Here is a 21777-nt window from a genome sequence, read left to right on the forward strand (position 1 = left end):
TGACTGGTTTCTGAACTGCCCACAGCCCTCCTATGAGACAGACTGGTTTCTGAACTGCCCACAACCCTCCTATGAGACAGACTGGTTTCTGAACTGCCCACAGCCCTCCTATGAGACACAGACTGGTTTCTGAACTGCCAACAGCCCTCCTATGAGACAGACTGGTTTATGAACTACCCACAGCCCTCCTATGAGACACAGACTGGTTTCTGAACTGCCCACAGCCCTCCTATGAGACAGACTGGTTTCTGAACTGCCCACAGCCCTCCTATGAGACAGACTGGTTTCTGAACTGCCCACAGCCCTCCTATGAGACACAGACTGGGTTCTGAACTGCCCACAGCCCTCCTATGAGACAGACTGGTTTCTGAACTGCCCACAGCCCTCCTATGAGACACAAATTGTGCCATTTTATCATGATTACTAGTGAAGTGGTCCTTTAAGTACTGTACTTAAGAACAATTTTGGGGTATTTGTACTCTCAGTAAAATAGACAAGACATTTATTTATTATTATTTTTCTCCACAATTAAATATCAAAGGGTTTATATATGTGACCAGATTTGACTGAGAGCCTGCCATCGTGCAACCTCCAGCTTTTCACCAGAGGAGAAAAACTGAATTGATTTATATTTTATCCAAAATGAGTTAATAGTACAGGCAGGCTCTTTCACATACTAGAGAAATAAATATCAGTGCTGAAATCAACATGTAAATATGAAATAAATGCTTAAAACTTCTTGAGCCCCATTGCCCTCCACCTCATGAACAGCTCTCAGCGGGTAAATGGAGACCAATTGGGTTCCAACTCCGATGTTTTTGATTTCCCCCCCTGGGCCCCCCTGGGGTTTAAGAGGGTAGCTAGGTGTAATGTTAGAGTCCACAGAAGACATGTATATGAAATAAATGCTTAAACATGTAGCTAGGTGTAATGTTAGAGACCACAGAAGACATGTATATGAAATAAATGCTTAAACATGTAGCTAGGTGTAATGTTAGAGTCCACAGAAGTGAACCTTTCGAGTCTGTTTTCTCAACTCGCTGTGTCTCTGCAAGACATTACTCTATAAGCCATATCTCCTAAACTGGTGGGTCAAACTGAACAACCAATATGTAAATTTGAAGCTATGATTCCCTGCTTTCATATGACATGAAAAAACTACAATTAAAAAAAAAACTACAATGGCAGTCCCTCAGTCAAATGTGGCCACATATTACTCACGGCTGGATTCTATATACTAGGCTTAAAATAATTGATATATAAATACTTGTGTAAATCTCTACATTATGGGGATTAAAAATAAATAAATGAATGCCCGATTTTTCAGTGGTGCCATGCAGCCAGGAAACCACGCCCACTGCTACGCCCTGGACACCGGGCTGTTCCATGTGTGTCGTGTGAGATGGGGTTGGGTTGGGTGGGGGGGAGCCATGAAGCACCCTGTGCTCAGCGTCTGTCTTGGTTCAGTCCGAAAACAAAACAACACACAAGACGGAGAGAACACGATGGCGGTGGATGGTGAGTAGAGAGAGAGAGACAGACACTCTGATTTATTCTGATCGCTAATAACAGACAGACAGACAGACAGACAGACAGACAAGCAGACAGACAGACAGACACGCACAGCTATGTAACCTATACACGCGCACGCACGGCATCGCTTTTTTTTTATTGGCTTGACATTATTAATAAAGACTCAAATCAATGCCCAATTCCCCCTTATTGTTTCCAAAGCATTGAAAACAAGCAGATCTACAAGCTCGCGTCGCGACGCGTTGTGAGCTTGTAGATCTAGCTGGCTTAATTGTTTTGTTCACTGCTTTTTGTGGGTTGGAATTTATATAGGGGCAGTAGTGATTTCTTTTTAACGCACGCACACACACACGTTTCTCTCTTTGGAATTAAACCAAATTATTCTAAGTCCGCAGAATTAATCATTATAGTAGCCTAGCCTATTTTAATTAATTAGCTTTAATTGTAAAGCAATGCAGTCCTGTGCATGCGTGCGTGCACCGCCGGCGTGCACGCACGCACGCAAACAACAGGCTATTTTTGGCGCACATAATCAGTGGTGTGACGTCACCTTCCTATTAAGACATATATGCTATAAATAGCCTAAATAAATACATGTATTTTGTTGTAGAACCGCTTGACTATATTAATAATAATAATAATAATAGGTGACTGACACCACGGTTGCCGAATGATGGGACAGATGATGATGTGGGCGGGGTGTAGATCCGTTGGTTTTCGGCGAGCGACGCCACAGGTAGCCTAGCCTAAAGTAGGCCAGTGGTTTTCAACCCTTTTCACATCAAGGTCCATTATTATTTATATCCATGGGAGAGATAACAGGCAAACGTTGGTCAAAATAATTATTCTGCTACATTATCTAATTGTGTCAGACTTCTTGTAACTTAACGAATATGTTTTAACAATATATTTAACTCTTGAGAGCGTATAAAATTAAACCAAATGGACCCGGAAGGATTAAAGATAGATCTAATAAGGGTAATTTTGTTACCAACTCTCCATCATTTAGCTGCATGTGGTCCCCGGACCACTGGGGACCACCTGGAACCCCCTCAAGGACCACTGGTGGTCCCCAGACCACTGGTTAGGTTATAAAATGAAGATCAGTGGTTTGTTGCACCGCCATCCATCCATCTTCAACCGTTTATCCGTAGTCGGGTTGCAGGGGCAACTGCTCCACCAGAGTGCTCCAGACTTCCCTCTCCAGAGCAACATTCGTTCCAAGGCCAGTGAGTCGATGTGTTTCCTCCAACTGCGCCTGGGGTCTCCTCCCAGTGGGACGTGATCCTTGGTCTGCCCCGGGGTCTCCTCCCAGTGGGACGTGATCTTTGGTCTGCCCACCGGGTTCTCCTCCCAGTGGGACGTGATCCTTGGTCTTCCCCGGGGTCTCCTCCCAGTGGGACGTGGTCCTTGGTCTGCCCCGGGGTCTCCTCCCAGTGGGACGTGGTCCTTGGTCTGCCCCGGGGTCTCCTCCCAGTGGGACGTGGTCCTTGGTCTGCCCCGGGGTCTCCTCCCAGTGGGACGTGGTCCTTGGTCTGCCCCGGGGTCTCCTCCCAGTGGGACGTGCGTCGAGGACCTCCCTAGGGAGACGCCCGAGGGGCATCCTTACCAGATTGCACCGCCATTGGTCTGTTCAAATTGCATGTTGTGGGAAAAGTACTCGCATGTTTTACTCAAGTAAAAGTATCAATACTGCAATATAGAAATACAATTAAAAGTCCGGAATTCAAAATGTATTTGAGTAGGGGGAAAAAAGTAGAAAAGTATTGGCATCAAAATGCACTTTAAATCCCAAAAATATAACGTATACATGCAGAATGTCTCATTTCACAAGTTTTCAAATGTATGCAAATCCTTTCAAAGTACTTTATATCTTCGAATGGCCGCTGAAATGTACACATAGGGCTGAAGTGAAGCGCAGGCCAGAAGGAAAGAAGCAGCCTTCTTGTACTCAGAGCTGAAAGGATGAGGAGTTGGCTTTCTTTACCATCTGTTTTTGAGAGACTTGATCCAGGCTACTGAAATGAAATGTACCCCAGCTGTCTTGATCCAGGCTACTGAAATGAAATGTACCCCAGCTGTCTTGATCCAGGCTACTGAAATGAAATGTACCCCAGCTGTCTTGATCCAGGCTACTGAAATGAAATGTACCCCAGCTGTCTTGATCCAGGCTACTGAAATTAAATGTACCCCAGCTGTCTTGATCCAGGCTACTGAAATGAAATGTACCCCAGCTGTCTTTGCTGCTACTGCGTTGCATCCAGTGTACTGAATAGAGAGTATGCGCATGCTTAAAGTGAATGGCACATCGAGTGGCAAATCGAGTCTCAAAGCAACAGGCAAAGTGAGTTTAACATTGTTTAATGTTGTTTAATGCAATCAGATATGACTTTTCTGTGTGGATGCATGGGCTGTCAAGGCCAGAAAGTAGTTTTTTGCCACTCAGTAGGCGTGGAACCAGGAAGTTCCCGCATAACTTCCTGGTTTGATGATGATGTCACGCGCATACCCTCTATAGTTTTACTTATAGTACCAATACTGCAATTTAGTAAAAGTAATGGAATTGACAAATGTACTGTGCAGAATGTGCCATTTCACAAGTTCAACATGTGTACAAAATCTATTGAAAATAGCCGATCTGCCGATCTGCAAGCTTGTAGATCGGCTATTTTCAAATGGCCGAAATGTATTGGGTTGAAGTGGTTAATGTATGTTTTCTAATCTAAATTAAAATCTCCAGTAGTGGAGTAAAAGTAAAAAAATTGCCTCTGAGATGTAGTGGAGTAGAAGTAAAAGTATTGGAAATTGGAAAGTACTCAAGTAAAGTACAAATACCTCAAAATTGTACTTAAGTACGGTACTTAAGTAAAAATGACTTTACACCATTGCGTTTCATCCACTGGTTGTGATAATGGCAGCGCCCGCTGAGTGATTACGGTACATTGTGAGGATCCCATTATCACAATTACAACAACCGGTAATTATGATAATGGTATCATATTATGTATAATTGGCTATTAACCCATTTAGACCTGAGGACGATTCTACAAATGTAGAAATCCTGACAGTTTTCTGAAAAACCCCATGTTTCTATATCAGTTGTTCTCAAACATTTTCTTGTCAAGGACCCCCACAAATATATGTTATTGGCTGCCGATCCCCGTCTGAAAATATGTTGTTCCAGGGACCCTCCCAGAAGCAAAGATTTGAGTTAAAAACGTTCGCTCTGAAAGAATATATATTCAAAGATTTGCGCCATATTTTCACGATTTTTCAAAAATAGCAGATCTACAAGCTCATAGCGCGGCACCGAGTGCAGCGCCATGAACTTGTAGATCTGCTATTTTTCAATAGCTAAAGTATAATGCTTTAAAACACCAAAAGGGGTTCCCGCCTAAAATGGGTTAAGAGTGTTTTGGGTTCGGAGACAAATATCGGTCTCAAAATGAACGCAACGTACAACTGCATTTAGTATTTACTCCTACACATAAATTACTCTCTCTTGGTAGCCTCGGTACTCAGGCTTTTATTTTCGTTCGCTAAAAATGAAAGCCTGTGGAAACGAGACACATTTCCTGGTTTAGGAGTGGGACTGAACTACAGTGAAAATGTGATTTCAGTTTTCCCCGCTGTTTTCTACCAGGTAGGGCAGGGGCAGAGGGGGGCAGAGGGGGGCAGAGGGGGGCTCATCGCTGAACCAATATTCTCCAGTGCTTGCTCCATGCGCGTCCCGCCCCTCTAGACCAGAAAGCACGCTGGCTGGGCCAGGCTACCCGCCCCTCTAGACCAGAAAGCACGCTGGCTGGGCCAGGCTACCCGCCCCTCTAGACCAGAAAGCATGATGGCTGGGCCAGGCTACCCGCCCCTCTAGACCAGAAAGCACGCTGGCTGGGCCAGGCTACCCGCCCCTCTAGACCAGAAAGCACGCTGGCTGGGCCAGGCTACCCGCCCCTCTAGACCAGAAAGCACGCTGGCTGGGCCAGGCTACCCGCCCCTCTAGACCAGAAAGCATGCTGGCTGGGCCAGGCTAGCCTGGCTAATAAACCAGACTAATATCACACAACACTGTCGCGGTATATCAGTCTGGGCTGGCTCCACTTGGATTTCATTTCCCGGGGAACATTTTCTCTTTGACGCAATTGGTCAGAGCTACTGTCAGTCAAAAGTCTCAAGCATTGAACGTCACTGTACCAAAGCCCGCCTATATTGCATACCGTGTCCCGATTGGTCCGACCTGTTCTCTGCTGTAGGAAAGAGGCGTGCTACTGAGCCTCGCCAGACCGTAATCCGCTGGTAGGCAACTTTTTTTTGCCAACGGCTGATTCGGTCTGGTTTATTAACCAGGCTAGGGCCAGGCTACCCGCCCCTCTAGACCAGAAAGCATGCTGGCTGGGCCAGGCTACCCGCCCCTCTAGACCAGAAAGCATGCTGGCTGGGCCAGGCTACCCGCCCCTCTAGACCAGAAAGCACGCTGGCTGGGCCAGGCTATATACTCTCTTCATAGTTCAATGCTGGTTGCAGTTTTTTGGGGCTTGTTTCTACAGTGCAGGTGTGTGTGCTTATTTGGACGTTACTTCCTTATGTTGCTGTTTTAAACCAGCGGTTCTCAGACATGTTCACGTCAAGGACCGCCAGATGAATGTGTAGCGTCATCGAGACCTCCACGATTTCTGTTGTTGGAAAACATTCCACATTTTTTCAAACTTCTTAAAAGATTTATTTTATTTAAAAAAACAGCAGATCTACAAGCTCACAACCTGTCGCCATGCGCCTTACATGTGTGTAAATTTAGTTGGTGCAGGTGTGTCGATGTGATTAATTTAGTGGAGCAGGTGTGAAGATGTGATTAATTTAGTGGAGCAGGTGTGAGGATGTGATTAATTTAGTGGAGCAGGTGTGGAGATGTGATTAATTTAGTGGAGCAGGTGTGGAGATGTGATTCATTTAGTGGAGCAGGTGTGGAGATGTGATCAATTTAGTGGAGCAGGTGTGGAGATGTGATTAATTTAGTGGAGCAGGTGTGAAGATGTGATTCATTTAGTGGAGCAGGTGTGGAGATGTGATTAATTTAGTGGAGCAGGTGTGAGGATGTGATTAATTTAGTGGAGCAGGTGTGGAGATGTGATTAATTTAGTGGAGCAGGTGTGGAGATGTGATTAATTTAGTGGAGCAGGTGTGAAGATGTGATTAATTTAGTGGAGCAGGTGTGGAGATGTGATTAATTTAGTGGAGCAGGTGTGGAGATGTGTTTAATTTAGTGGAGCAGGTGTGGAGAAGTGATTAATTTAGTCGGGCAGGTGTGGAGATGTGATTAATTTAGTGGAGCAGGTGTGTATATGTGTTTAATTTAGTGGAGCAGGTGTGGATAAGTGATTAATTTAGTCGGGCAGGTGTGGAGATGTGATTAATTTAGTGGAGCAGGTGTGGCGATGTGATTAATTTAGTGGGGCAGGTGTGGAGATGTGATTCATTTAGTGGAGCAGGTGTGAAGATGTGATTCATTTAGTGGGGCAGGTGTGGAGATGTGATTAATTTAGTGGGGCAGGTGTGGAGATGTGATTAATTTAGTGGGGCAGGTGTGGAGATGTGATTAATTTAGTCGGGCAGGTGTGGAGATGTGATTAATTTAGTGGAGCAGGTGTGAAGATGTGATTAATTTAGTGGAGCAGGTGTGGAGAAGTGATTAATTTAGTGGAGCAGGTGTGGAGATGTGATTAATTTAGTGGAGCAGGTGTGGAGATGTGATTAATTTAGTGGAGCTGGTGTGAAGATGTGATTAATTTAGTGGAGCAGGTGTGGAGATGTGATTAATTTAGTGGAGCAGGTGTGGAGATGTGTTTAATTTAGTGGAGCAGGTGTGGATAAGTGATTAATTTAGTCGGGTAGGTGTGGAGATGTGATTAATTTAGTGGAGCAGGTGTGGGGATGTGATTAATTTAGTGGGGCAGGTGTGGAGATGTGATTAATTTAGTGGAGCAGGTGTGAAGATGTGATTCATTTAGTGGGGCAGGTGTGGAGATGTGATTAATTTAGTGGGGCAGGTGTGGAGATGTGATTAATTTAGTGGGGCAGGTGTGAAGATGTGATTAATTTAGTGGAGCAGGTGTGGAGAAGTGATTAATTTAGTGGAGCAGGTGTGGAGAAGTGATTAATTTAGTGGAGCAGGTGTGGAGAAGTGATTAATTTAGTCGGGCAGGTGTGGAGAAGTGATTAATTTAGTCGGGCAGGTGTGGAGAAGTGATTAATTTAGTGGAGCAGGTGTGAAGATGTGATTAATTTAGTGGAGCAGGTGTGGAGAAGTGATTAATTTAGTCGGGCAGGTGTGAAGATGTGATTAATTTAGTCGGGCAGGTGTGAAGATGTGATTAATTTAGTCGGGCAGGTGTGGAGATGTGATTAATTTAGTTGAAGCAGGTGTGAAGATGTGATTAATTTAGTTGACGCAGTTGTGAAGATGTGATTATGGGAAACTGGGACGAGTCATGGACATTCTGGTCCTGATCTGCATGAGGGAGGAATATTCTGTTACGCACGTTGACGTTCCACCTTGACTTACTTTACTCACATTTAGACCTGAGGACGATTCTACAAATGACTTCTAAATCACGACAGTTTTCTGAAAAACCTCATGTTTCAGTGGTTCTCAAGGTTTTCATGTCAAGGACCACAAAAACTATATATAATATTCCACCGACCCCGATCTGAAAATGTTGTTCCAGGGACCCTCCCAGAAGCAAAGATTTGAGTTAAAAACGTTTGCTCTGAAAGAATATATATTCAAAGATTTGCGCCACATTTTCACGATTTTTCATGAAATAGCAGATCTACAAGCTGAAAATAGCAGATCTACAAGCTCATAGCGCGGCACAGCTACGAGCTTGTAGATCTGCTATTTTTCAATAGCTAAAGTATAACATAATAATGCTTAAAACACCAAAAGGGGTTCCCGCCCAGAATGGGTTTTAATGTACATAAACGTATTGAGCTTTGTTCTGAAGTCGTAGTCAAAGTAAGTAAGCATTTTTTAAGCATCCATATATAGAGCGTCACAGTCCTATGATGAGGTCCATATATAGAGCGTCACAGTCCTATGATGAGGACCATATATAGAGCGTCACAGTCCTATGATGAGGTCCATATATAGAGCGTCACAGTCCTATGATGAGGTCCATATATAGAGCGTCACAGTCCTATGATGAGGTCCATATATAGAGCGTCACAGTCCTATGATGAGGACCATATATAGAGCGTCACAGTCCTATGATGAGGACCATATATAGAGCGTCACAGTCCTATGATGAGGACCATATATAGAGCGTCACAGTCCTATGATGAGGACCATATATAGAGCGTCACAGTCCTATGATGAGGTCCATATATAGAGCGTCACAGTCCCATGATGAGGACCATATATAGAGCGTCACAGTCCTATGATGAGGACCATATATAGAGCGTCACAGTCCTATGATGAGGTCCATATATAGAGCGTCACAGTCCTATGATGAGGACCATATATAGAGCGTCACAGTCCTATGATGAGGTCCATATATAGAGCGTCACAGTCCTATGATGAGGTCCATATATAGAGCGTCACAGTCCTATGATGAGGTCCATATATAGAGCGTCACAGTCCTATGATGAGGACCATATATAGAGCGTCACAGTCCTATGATGAGGACCATATATAGAGCGTCACAGTCCTATGATGAGGACCATATATAGAGCGTCACAGTCCTATGATGAGGACCATATATAGAGCGTCACAGTCCTATGATGAGGTCCATATATAGAGCGTCACAGTCCCATGATGAGGACCATATATAGAGCGTCACAGTCCTATGATGAGGACCATATATAGAGCGTCACAGTCCTATGATGAGGTCCATATATAGAGCGTCACAGTCCTATGATGAGGACCATATATAGAGCGGCACAGTCCTATGATGAGGTCCATATATAGAGCGTCACAGTCCTATGATGAGGTCCATATATAGAGCGTCACAGTCCTATGATGAGGTCCATATATAGAGCGTCACAGTCCTATGATGAGGACCATATATAGAGCGTCACAGTCCTATGATGAGGACCATATATAGAGCGTCACAGTCCTATGATGAGGACCATATATAGAGCGTCACAGTCCTATGATGAGGACCATATATAGAGCGTCACAGTCCTATGATGAGGTCCATATATAGAGCGTCACAGTCCCATGATGAGGACCATATATAGAGCGTCACAGTCCCATGATGAGTACCATATATAGAGCGTCACAGTCCTATGATGAGGTCCATATATAGAGCGTCACAGTCCCATGATGAGGACCATATATAGAGCGTCACAGTCCTATGATGAGGACCATATATAGAGCGTCACAGTCCTATGATGAGGTCCATATATAGAGCGTCGCAGTCCTATGATGAGGACCATATATAGAGCATCACAGTCCTATGATGAGGACCATATATAGAGCGTCACAGTCCTATGATGAGGACCATATATAGAGCATCACAGTCCTATGATGAGGACCATATATAGAGCGTCACAGTCCCATGATGAGGACCATATATAGAGCGTCACAGTCCTATGATGAGGACCATATATAGAGCGTCACAGTCCCGGCCGGACGTTCTCTTTCACGACGATGAGCGGCCCGGAAGAGAATCACATTTCTTTTGGGCCGAGCAAATAAAAAAACAAAACAAAGACGGTGTCGTACCCTGCATGCCCTTCCCCCCCCCCCTTCTTTCTAATTATGTACAGATCATTAGTATCGCTCCCTCTGGTATTGTGGCTGTGGGTGTCGCTCACTGTTTTGAGGTGGTTAGCCAGCTATGCGGGTACTGTGTTGACTGAGGGCATTGAGGGCAAAGCTGCCGTGTGTGTGTGTGTGTGTGTGTGTGTGTGTGTGTGTGTGTGTGTGTGTGCGTGTGCGTGCGCGTGCGCGTGCACGGTCACTCACACATGCATTGTGTTTGCAGGTGGCGAGCGCAACTGTGGAGTGAATGAGCTGATCTGCGTCAGAAGAGGTAGGACATCACATCACCTGCTCATCCTTATGACGTCATCTTACATTTTACACGGCTTATTTTTCTACATTCCCAGTCGCCACAACGCATTTCACTCATTGTATTCCATGAAAGCTACGTTTTATTCTGTTGGCCGACACACCTGCCAGCCTATACCCGGCCTATACCCGGGCGACTGTGGCTCAGGAGGTAGAGCAGGTCGTCCAATGATCCATGGGTCGGCGGTTCGAATCCCGGCTCCTCCTGTCTACATGTCGAAGTGTCCTTGGGCAAGACACTGAACCCCAAATTGCTCCCGATGTGCTGGTTGGTACCTTGCATGGCTTCCGCCGCAATCGGTGTATGAATGTGTGTGAATGGGTGAATGTAATGCACAATCTATGTAAAGCGCCTTGGATAAAGGCGCTATATAAATGCACCAATTACCATTTACCCGCTTATACCCTATACCCGTTGAGCTGGCCTGTGGTCTGTGCAACAATTTGAGAGTCTATAGAGCGTACCGAAATCTCCTTGAGGGGGGCGTCAACATATGTGTCACGTGGTAGCGGCCCTTGAGGGGGGCGTCAACATATGTGTCACGTGGTAGCGGCCCTTGAGGGGGGCGTCAACATATGTGTCACGTGGTAGCGGCCCTTGAGGGGGGCGTCAACATATGTGTCACGTGGTAGCGGCCCTTGAGGGGGGCGTCAACATATGTGTCACGTGGTAGCGGCCCTTGAGGGGGGCGTCAACATATGTGTCACGTGGTAGCGGCCCTTGAGGGGGGCGTCAACATATGTGTCACGTGGTAGCGGCCCTTGAGGGGGGCGTCAACATATGTGTCACGTGGTAGCGGCCCTTGAGGGGGGCGTCAACATATGTGTCACGTGGTAGCGGCCCTTGAGGGGGGCGTCAACATATGTGTCACGTGGTAGCGGCCCTTGAGGGGGGCGTCAACATATGTGTCACGTGGTAGCGGCCCTTGAGGGGGGCGTCAACATATGTGTCACGTGGTAGCGGCCCTTGAGGGGGGCGTCAACATATGTGTCACGTGGTAGCGGCCCTTGAGGGGGGCGTCAACATATGTGTCACGTGGTAGCGGCCCTTGAGGGGGGCGTCAACATATGTGTCACGTGGTAGCGGCCCTTGAGGGGGGCGTCAACATATGTGTCACGTGGTAGCGGCCCTTGAGGGGGGCGTCAACATATGTGTCACGTGGTAGCGGCCCTTGAGGGGGGCGTCAACATATGTGTCACGTGGTAGCGGCCCTTGAGGGGGGCGTCAACATATGTGTCACGTGGTAGCGGCCCTTGAGGGGGGCGTCAACATATGTGTCGCGTGGTAGCGGCCCTTGAGGGGGGCGTCAACATATGTGTCACGTGGTAGCGGCCCTTGAGGGGGGCGTCAACATATGTGTCACGTGGTAGCGGCCCTTGAGGGGGGCGTCAACATATGTGTCACGTGGTAGCGGCCCTTGAGGGGGGCGTCAACATATGTGTCACGTGGTAGCGGCCCTTGAGGGGGGCGTCAACATATGTGTCACGTGGTAGCGGCCGAGCTGTCTGCTTTGTTTACACAGTGAGCGACTATCCGTGTGCGTTGTTGTTTTTTTTAAAACACCAGAGGGAGTTGAACAAACGACGTGCAACCATTCTAAACTGACATCTCACAGATGGTGCTTGTAGAAGGTATGTCGAACCCGACCCCTTTTTTCTTTCCATTCTGGTCTTGGCTCACTGTGTTGTCGCCAGGAACGAGCTCAATGTTTACAGAAACAGACCACCGTCATTCTATTCTGAGTAGAGTAGGGCTAGAGTTTAAATCCCACAAAAATGGCGCCGCTAGATTTTCTGACGCCGCCCCCCTCTTGGTGACGTACACGTTTTTACACTCTATACGTCCGTGCTTATGTCACACGCCCACTACTTATGGCCTATTTAACCACGACTGGACCTGTGACATAGCATAGATTCTAGCTACGCAGCGCAGGTTGGATGAATTTGCAAATTGACAGTTCAGACCCCGTCGTGCATTTGGATACTCGGAAGAAGAACGACATGTCGACGAAGAAGGAGAAGATCTCGGCCCTCAAGGAAGAGAACAAGATCCTGGACAACGAGAACGCTGCCCTGGAGATGGAGAACATGGACCTGGAGGAGGAGAACATCGCCCTGGAAGAGGACAACCTGTGCCTGCAGGAGGAGAACATCGCCCTGAATGAGGAGGTGGACGAGCTGAGGAAGAAGATCACCGACCTCAAGGACCACCAGGGGGGCACGGTGGCACAGTTGGTAGTGCTGTCGCCTCACAGCTAGAAGGTCCTGGGTTCGATTCCCGCTCGGGACGCTGTGTCAGGTGTAAAGGAGCAACTTGGACACTCAGGCATGAAGGAAGCATGAGTTCAAGTCCGTTGCTCTCCCCATGTCCCCCATATATGGGGACTAGGTTGGCGGAGGGTGTGTAGAGCCCAGGATCACATTAGATAATTGACACAGGGGTGAAAAAATGGGTTACAAAATCGTGGGATAAAAAAAAAAAAAAAAGGACCACCAGGAATGATCTAGACTGTTAAACCCAGACCTCAAGGACCACCAGGAATGATCTAGACTGTTAAACCCAGACCTCAAGGACCACCAGGAATGATCTAGACTGTTAAACACAGACCTCAACGACCACCAGGAATGATCTAGACTGTTAAACCCAGACCTCAAGGACCACCAGGAATGATCTAGACTGTTAAACCCAGACCTCAAGGACCACCAGGAATGATCTAGACTGTTAAACACAGACCTCAACGACCACCAGGAATGATCTAGACTGTTAAACCCAGACCTCAAGGACCACCAGGAATGATCTAGACTGTTAAACCCAGACCTCAAGGACCTCCAGGAATGATCTAGACTGTTAAACACAGACCTCAAGGACCACCAGGAATGATCTAGACTGTTAAACACAGACCTCAAGGACCACCAGGAATGATCTAGACTGTTAAACACAGACCTCAAGGACCACCAGGAATGATCTAGACTGTTAAACACAGACCTCAAGGACCACCAGGAATGATCTATAGGAACAACCCTGGAGCTTTTAACTTGTAACATCATCTTCCACTTACCCGGAGTCGGGTCGTGGGGGCAACGGTTTCAGCAGAGAGCTCCTCCAGAATTCCCTCTCGCGAGCATCAATTGGCCACTTCCTCCTGGGGGGCACTGACTGAGTGTAGAGATATAGGGTGAGAAGTTTGGTTACCCATGAGAGGCTCGGAGTAGAGTGCTGCTCCCTTGACTTGGAAAGGAGCCAGCTTAGGTGGTTAGGGGCTTTGGGCGTCACTGCCTTTACGAGGCTACGAGCGCCGACTTTGAAGAGTGGAATTCTCAATATACATCCCGATCCCGACTGACTTTGTTATTCATGTCTATATTTTGAACATGTCACGGGCTTACTATATATGTTCTACCTACCACGGAGCTCCGATGGTGTGTTTTACCGCTGTCAACTTGTTGTATAATTAACTTTGCTGAATAGTTGCATGGGGAAATAACCCAGCTAAATGGAGGAGTGACATCCTGACATTTTCAACTACCTAGTGAATTCTCCAGATGAGTATTAATAATAGACTTGCAAGATGCTGTTTAGATCATTTTCAACAAATACATTGCATATAAAACGAAATACAACAAATATATCTGGGTATTGAAAACCTCAAGGGATGCAACCGTGACGTATATACCGTGCGACCACTTTGACTTGAGATTTACAATGCTAGCACTTTTCACAAACTGATGGAGTATATTATAGTACATTGTAGGATGTATATTGAGATGGCAGGTATGTGACATTGAAAAGGACAAATCAAACATATGGGACACTTTATTAGAACACAAAAAAAAATCGCTATAGCCTCAGTAATGAACCAGTGAAATTAGGGTATTTCATGATGCCTCTCATAGGGATTGTTTGTTTGTAACCTTTATTTCAGGGGAATCCAATTGAGACCAGGTTCTCTTTTTCAATGGCGCCCTGTATACAAATAAGAACATTTACATTTTACATACATGACATGGACACACAGTACAACAAATATAATACACAAGCACATACACACAGAAACAAAACCTTGTAACCAAATGTTACAGAAAGCAGGTGCATATGCCTTCCTCTAGTGTGAGGTCAGTTAAGAGTCTCTTAAAAGTAGTAAACAAAACAAAAACATTCAACTTCAATTTGTTTTGACAACCATTCCATAAATGTGGAGCATACACCCTGAAGGCAGTATCTCCCAATTTAGTAGTAGTTTTTGGTACCTTCAATAAAAGCATATCTTGTGATCTAGTACCATAAGCTGATGTATTGAGATCTAGCAGTTTTGTTAAATACAGAGGTAGTTTACCAATTAAAGCTTTATACGTGAACAGGGTAGCATGTTGTTTCCTTCTAAGAGCCAGAGAAGACTGATTGGCAGCTGCAGTACACAGTTGAAACGGACCCGAAGTGGGGCCGCTGTCTCATTTGGGGGCGTGTCCTTGTGTGCCCCGCGTTGAGCTGGCCTGTGGTCTGGGAGAGCTATACGCAGTGGTGGAAAAAGTACTCAATTGTTTTACTTAAGTAAAAGTACCAATACTGCAATTTAGAGCAAAGTAAAAGTATGGAATTCAAAATGTATTTGAGTAAAAGTACAAAAGTATCGGCATCAAAATGTACTAAAAGTATTCATATTTCAGTTCAAAATGTGTAGAAAATCTATTGAAAATAGCCGATCTACAAGCTCGTAGATCGGCTATTTTCAAATGGCTGAAATGTATAGGGTTGAAGTGGTTAATGTATGTTTTTTAATCAAAATTTTAATCGCCAAAGTAACTAGTAACTAAAGTTTTTCAAATGATTGTAGTGAAGTAAAAGTACACATTTTGGCTCTGAGATGTAGTGGAGTAGAAGTAAAATGACAAATACCTCAAAATTGTACTTAAGTAAAAGTACTTAGTTACTTTCCACCACTGGCTATACGTCCGTGCTTACGTCACACGCCCACTACCTACGGCCTATATAACCACGACTGGACCTACGACATAGCACAGATTCTAGCTACGCAGCGCAGGTTGGACATATTTGCAAATTGACAGTTCAGAAGATACTCAGAAGTAGACATGTCAGGGAAGGAGAAGGAGAAGAAGAAGGAGAAGAAGGAGGAGAAGATCTCGGCCCTCAAGGAGGAGATCAAGGTCCTGGACACCGAGAACGCTGCCATGGAGGAGGAGAACAGCGCCCTGGAAGAGGAGAACCTGGTCCTGGAAGAGGAGAACCTGGTCCTGCAGGAGGAGAACACCTCCCTGGAGGAGGAGGTGGACGAGCTGAGGAAGAAGATCACCGACCTCAAGGACCACCAGGAATGATCCCTTAGGAACAGCAGACCTCAAAGACCTCCAGGAATGATCCCTTAGGAACAGCAGACCTCAAAGACCTCCAGGAACAGTAAAACGCAGATCTCAAAGACCTCCAGGAATGATCTAGGAACAGTTAAAACCCAGACCTCGAGGACCTCCAGGAATGATCTATAGGAACAGACCCAGTTAAAACCCAGACCTCGAGGACCTCCAGGAATGATCTATAGGAACAGACCCAGTTAAAACCCAGACCTCGAGGACCTCCAGGAATGATCTATAGGAACAGACCCAGTTAAAACCCAGACCTCGAGGACCTCCAGGAATGATCTATAGGAACAGACCCAGTTAAAACCCAGACCTCGAGGACCTCCAGGAATGATCTATAGGAACAGACCCAGTTAAAACCCAGACCTCGAGGACCTCCAGGAATGATCTATAGGAACAGACCCAGTTAAAACCCAGACCTCGAGGACCTCCAGGAATGATCTATAGGAACAGACCCAGTTAAAACCCAGACCTCGAGGACCTCCAGGAATGATCTATAGGAACAGACCCAGTTAAAACCCAGACCTCGAGGACCTCCAGGAATGATCTATAGGAACAGACCCAGTTAAAACCCAGACCTCGAGGACCTCCAGGAATGATCTATAGGAACAGACCCAGTTAAAACCCAGACCTCGAGGACCTCCAGGAATGATCTATAGGAACAGACCCAGTTAAAACCCAGACCTCGAGGACCTCCAGGAATGATCTATAGGAACAGACCCAGTTAAAACCCAGACCTCGAGGACCTCCAGGAATGATCTATAGGAACAGACCCAGTTAAAACAGCAGAGCTCTGTAACATCGTCTTCCACCGCTTATCCGGAGTCGGGTCACGGAAGCAACAGTTTCAGCAGAGAGCTCCTCCAGAATTCCCTCTCGCGAGCATCAATTGGCCACTTCCTCCTGGGGGATCCCAGGGCACTGACTGGCCAGTGTAGAGATATAGGGTGAGAAGTTTGGTTACCCACGAGAGGCTCGGAGTAGAGTGCTGCTCCCTTGACTTGGAAAGGAGCCAGCTTAGGTGGTTCTGGGCTTTGGGCGTCTAGTATATAACCACGATTTGAAACAATTCAAACAAAAGCGTTTTGATCTCTGGGACCCCATTGTACACCCTCAAAGTTACAGACCCACGGAAGGGTCCGTTTGTACCCCAAGTGGTCCCCAGAGTTGACGCTGAGAACCAGTACACTAGGAATAGGCCATTATTTATTTTTGAGTGGTGCAACCACTCCAAGGAACAGCAATGTCCGTGTTCAACTAGCAATGTCCGTGTTCAACTATGTTTGTTTGTGTGTGACTATGTGTGTGACCACTGTCCAGTACCAATGAGCACCAAAAGTGTTAGAACCAATAGGAACTGAAATTGGAACGATACAGAGAAGAAATTGGAACGATACAAATTGGAACGATACAGAGAAGAAATTGGAACGATACAAATTGAGAACCAATAGAGGGGAGATGCACCACTCAGTTCACACGGGTGTGATTTTTATTATTTATCTATTGGGACCTCATTTCTACAGACTGTAACCCAACCATAACTCTTTTTTTACCCTGCCGTCTATAAGAGGGTCTCGCCGTGTGTGTTTGTCCAAGGATGGTCTCGCCGTTTATCGTGCCCAGGATTTACCCCAATGTTCCAATGCATTTATTTGTTTTACTTTTTCACCATTGTGTATTTTGTTTCATCAAGAGAGAGTAGGCCTATACATACGATACCAGTAAGAGAGAGTATGTATACATACGATACCAGTAAGAGAGAGTATGTATACATACGATACCAGTAAGAGAGAGTATGTATACATACGATACCAGTAAGAGAGAGTATGTATACATACGATACCAGTAAGAGAGAGTATGTATACATACGATACCAGTAAGAGAGAGTAGAACATGCAGAACCTGCAGCTCTCACTGAGTCTAACCAACACCACTCACTTTTCTGCAGCCATGCGTCCATGACAAATAAACCACGGCTTAATGGAAATAAACTACTATTCTGTTGAAATATACCTTGGTGTCACCTATACTCTCTCTGCCCGGAGAAACTTGGGGATCAGCTCACATCCAACAAACTAACCAGCAGAGAATATTTATTATGGTCCTTCGAGCGGGATTAGCTGGCTACCCAAGGGTGACATTGAGGTCCATCCAGGATCTATCTGACATGGTAGAAACAATGAGGAAAGCTGAGATTGAGGACAACCATCAATTGGAACTAATTAAGACCAGAATGAAGGAGCTTGATGGGAGAGACGGGGAAATACGAACATTGCTAAAACACATTAACACATGGCTAATGTGTGATCTTCTCCAACACGGAGAACAAGTGGGAGCACCCCCCCATGATCACCACTTAACCGCCAAAAAGCAGATCATGATCATATGCCCACCAGTGCAGGTGGTGCATTCACACCCTACTCTCCCCCAGCTAAGCCCGGCCTATTCTCAGCCATTCCTGCCACTCAACCAGCTTAGTCCTCCACCTGTTCCAGCCTCTCCTGCCCTGGTGCCTCCTGCTGCACCTCCTGCCCTGGTGCCTCGTGCTGCACCTCCTGCCCTGGTGCCTCGTGCCGCACCTCCTGCTCCGGTGCCTCGTGCTGCACCTCCTGCCCTGGTGCCTTGTGCTGCACCTCCTGCCCTGGTGCCTCCTGCTGCACCTCCTGCCCTGGTGCCTCCTGCTGCACCTCCTGCCCTGGTGCCTCGTGCTGCACCTCCTGCCCTGGTGCCTCGTGCCGCACCTCCTGCTCCGGTGCCTCGTGCTGCACCTCCTGCCCTGGTGCCTTGTGCTGCACCTCCTGCCCTGGTGCCTCGTGCTGCACCTCCAGTCCCGGCGCCTCCAGTCCCGGCGGCTCCAGTTCTGGCGTGTGTATCGCCACCCAGTCCGGCGTGTGTATCGCCACCCAGTCCGGCGTGTGTATCGCCACCCAGTCCGGCGTTTGTATCGCCACCCAGTCCGGCGTTTGTATCGCCATCCAGTCCGGCGTGTGTATCGCCATCCAGTCCGGCGTTTGTATCGCCATCCAGTCCGGCGTGTGTATCGCCATCCAGTCCGGCGTGTGTATCGCCATCCAGTCCGGCGTGTGTATCGCCATCCAGTCCGGCGTGTGTATCGCCATCCAGTCCGGCGTGTGTATCGCCATCCAGTCCGGCGTTTGTATCGCCACCCAGTCCGGCGTGTGTATCGCCATCCAGTCCGGCGTGTGTATTGCCATCCAGCCTGGCGTGTGTCCGGCCTCCAGACCCGGCGTGTCCAACGCCTCCCAATCCAGTGTGTCCAACGCCTCCTGTCCCGGCGTGTTCATCGCCTTGCCTGGCACCTATTTTAGAGCTCCCAGTCCGGGGGCCCACAGCCACCACAGGTCCACGTCCACAGTATGCAGCAGACCCGCCTTCTGAGCCAAGCAAACCTGCCGCACTACTTCCTGCCTGGTCCTACCTGCATCGGCACCCTCCGGTGTGGCCTCGCCACAAGCACCGGTCTTCCTCGTGGCTCCACTCCTCAGGGTTTCCTCCAGACCCTCCTCCAGTATGGCCTCACCGGCGTCAGCAGTTTCCGGTCTGGCTCCCCTACCATGGTCGTCCGCCAGAGTGGTCGTGCCGACAACCGCAGTCCCCTGGGTGGTCCCAACCACCCAGTCACCATCTGCACCGGCGTCGCCCTTCGTTCCTGACTGGGGCGGCCAGTTCCGTTCCTATCCAGCCTCCAGGCCGTCCGCCTGAGGTAACCCCCTGTCACCAGCCCAAATATCTGGTCAACACGGGGCGGCCGAATGCCTCCCTTCACCAACCCCAAGTTTTTGTTCCATGGGGTGGCTGACTGTCCGCCTTCGCAGACAACGCTTGACCCTAACTGACAACCGAACATTCTGTGTCCACCCCAATACACCAGACCGGTTGCCCTTACACTACACTGGTTGTCCCTGCACTACACTCACTGCCATCTCGATAGACAATTCTCCCATATTCACAGTAGCTGAGCTACCGTGGGGGCGGCTGTTGTGAATTATCTCATGCTGTCAGAATGGCAGCCTCTGGTGGACATTTCCCATTCCCTGCATCCACAATGACACAGGTGCTTTCCATAATCACCACTCAACTCACTGCCCAATCACAGTCCAGGTGTGCCATATATAACCAGCATCTCACCCCACACTCCTCACTCAGTCTCCAGCCTTCACACCGGCCACATGCAGAACCTGCAGCTCTCACTGAGTCTAACCAACACCACTCACTTTTCTGCAGCCATGCGTCCATGACAAATAAACCACGGCTTAATGGAAATAAACTACTATTCTGTTGAAATATACCTTGGTGTCACCTATACTCTCTCTGCCCGGAGAAACTTGGGGATCAGCTCACATCCAACAAACTAACCAGCAGAGAATATTTATTACATACGATACCAGTAAGAGAGAGTATGTATACATACGATACCAGTAAGACCAGGAAGAGAAGGACCAGGAACTAAAGCATGAAAACTTACAAGCAAAGGCTCTTCAAAACATACGTGAGGAGGAAAAGGGCTTAACACAAATTACAGGTGTAGTTCCATAAAGCGTCTGTAGGAGGTGTAAAAGTGCAAGTTTTTGCCGTTACAGGCAAGAGAGTAACAGAGTTTCATGTGTGCTGGACATCGATAGGCCTATCTCACAGCCCGCTTTCCACGCCCACTTCCGGTAGATAGTGGTGTCATTTAACATTAGGCATTTACACTTTTTTTCTCTGGAGAATCTAAGTACATTTCCTAATGTCAAAGACCGATAATAATATGAAGAAAACACCATGGTATAACAACTCAAATAAGTAGAATAAACCTTACCTTTACAAAACGGTAGTTTGTGGCTTGTGAAAATACCTCTTTTAACATGGAAGCCTATGTTAAAAGACCACTAGCTCTAAAAGGGGGCGTAAAAAGGGGGTGGGGAAATGCTGTGAGATAGGCCTATTGAGCTGATTTATATATAGTTATTTCCAAAATGGCGTATATGCATAACAATATAGCCCATTGCAGTTCTAAACTATAAATGCACTCTCTCCAGATGCCAACTTGCGCCTTGCACACAAGTAGGCCATGTATGGCTGCTCTGAGTCCTACAGCTCTCTGCTGTCTGTCTGGGTACGACTGCTGCTCTGAGTCCTAGAGCTCTCTGCTGTCTGTCTGGGTACGACTGCTGCTCTGAGTCCTACAGCTCTCTGCTGTCTGTCTGGGTACGACTGCTGCTCTGAGTCCTAGAGCTTTCTGCTGTCTGTCTGGGTACGACTGCTGCTCTGAGTCCTAGAGCTCTCTGCTGTGTCTGGGTACGACTGCTGCTCTGAGTCCTAGAGCTCTCTGCTGTCTGTCTGGGTACGACTGCTGCTCTGAGTCCTAGAGCTCTCTGCTGTCTGTCTGGGTACGACTGCTGCTCTGAGTCCTACAGCTCTCTGCTGTCTGTCTGGGTACGACTGCTGCTCTGAGTCCTAGAGCTCTCTGCTGTCTGTCTGGGTACGACTGCTGCTCTGAGTCCTAGAGCTCTCTGCTGTCTGTCTGGGTACGACTGCTGCTCTGAGTCCTAGAGCTCTCTGCTGTCTGTCTGGGTACGGCTGCTGCTCTGAGTCCTAGAGCTCCCTGCTGCTGTCTGGGTACGACTGCTGCTCTGAGTCCTAGAGCTCTCTGCTGTCTGTCTGGGTACGACTGCTGCTCTGAGTCCTAGAGCTCTCTGCTGTCTGTCTGGGTACGACTGCTGCTCTGAGTCCTAGAGCTCTCTGCTGTCTGTCTGGGTACGACTGCTGCTCTGAGTCCTAGAGCTCTCTGCTGTCTGTCTGGG

General features: G+C 47.4%; 1 protein-coding gene across 1 annotated transcript in view; it reads left to right on the forward strand.

Annotated features, from left to right (window-relative positions):
• Positions 1 to 1505: 1505 nt before the first annotated feature.
• syt14a (synaptotagmin XIVa) overlaps positions 1506 to 21777 on the forward strand; it is a gene marked incomplete at both ends in the record, with an annotated part of 64987 nt that continues 44715 nt past the window's right edge. Inside the window, 2 exons of the mRNA XM_079528662.1 lie at positions 1506 to 1518; positions 10515 to 10562. Coding sequence (XP_079384788.1) covers positions 1506 to 1518; positions 10515 to 10562 — 61 coding nt within the window. The remainder of the gene's footprint in view (positions 1519 to 10514; positions 10563 to 21777) is intronic.

This window comes from Electrona antarctica (assembly GCF_951216825.1).
Source record: "Electrona antarctica genome assembly, chromosome: 18".
Taxonomy (NCBI): Eukaryota; Metazoa; Chordata; class Actinopteri; order Myctophiformes; family Myctophidae; genus Electrona; species Electrona antarctica.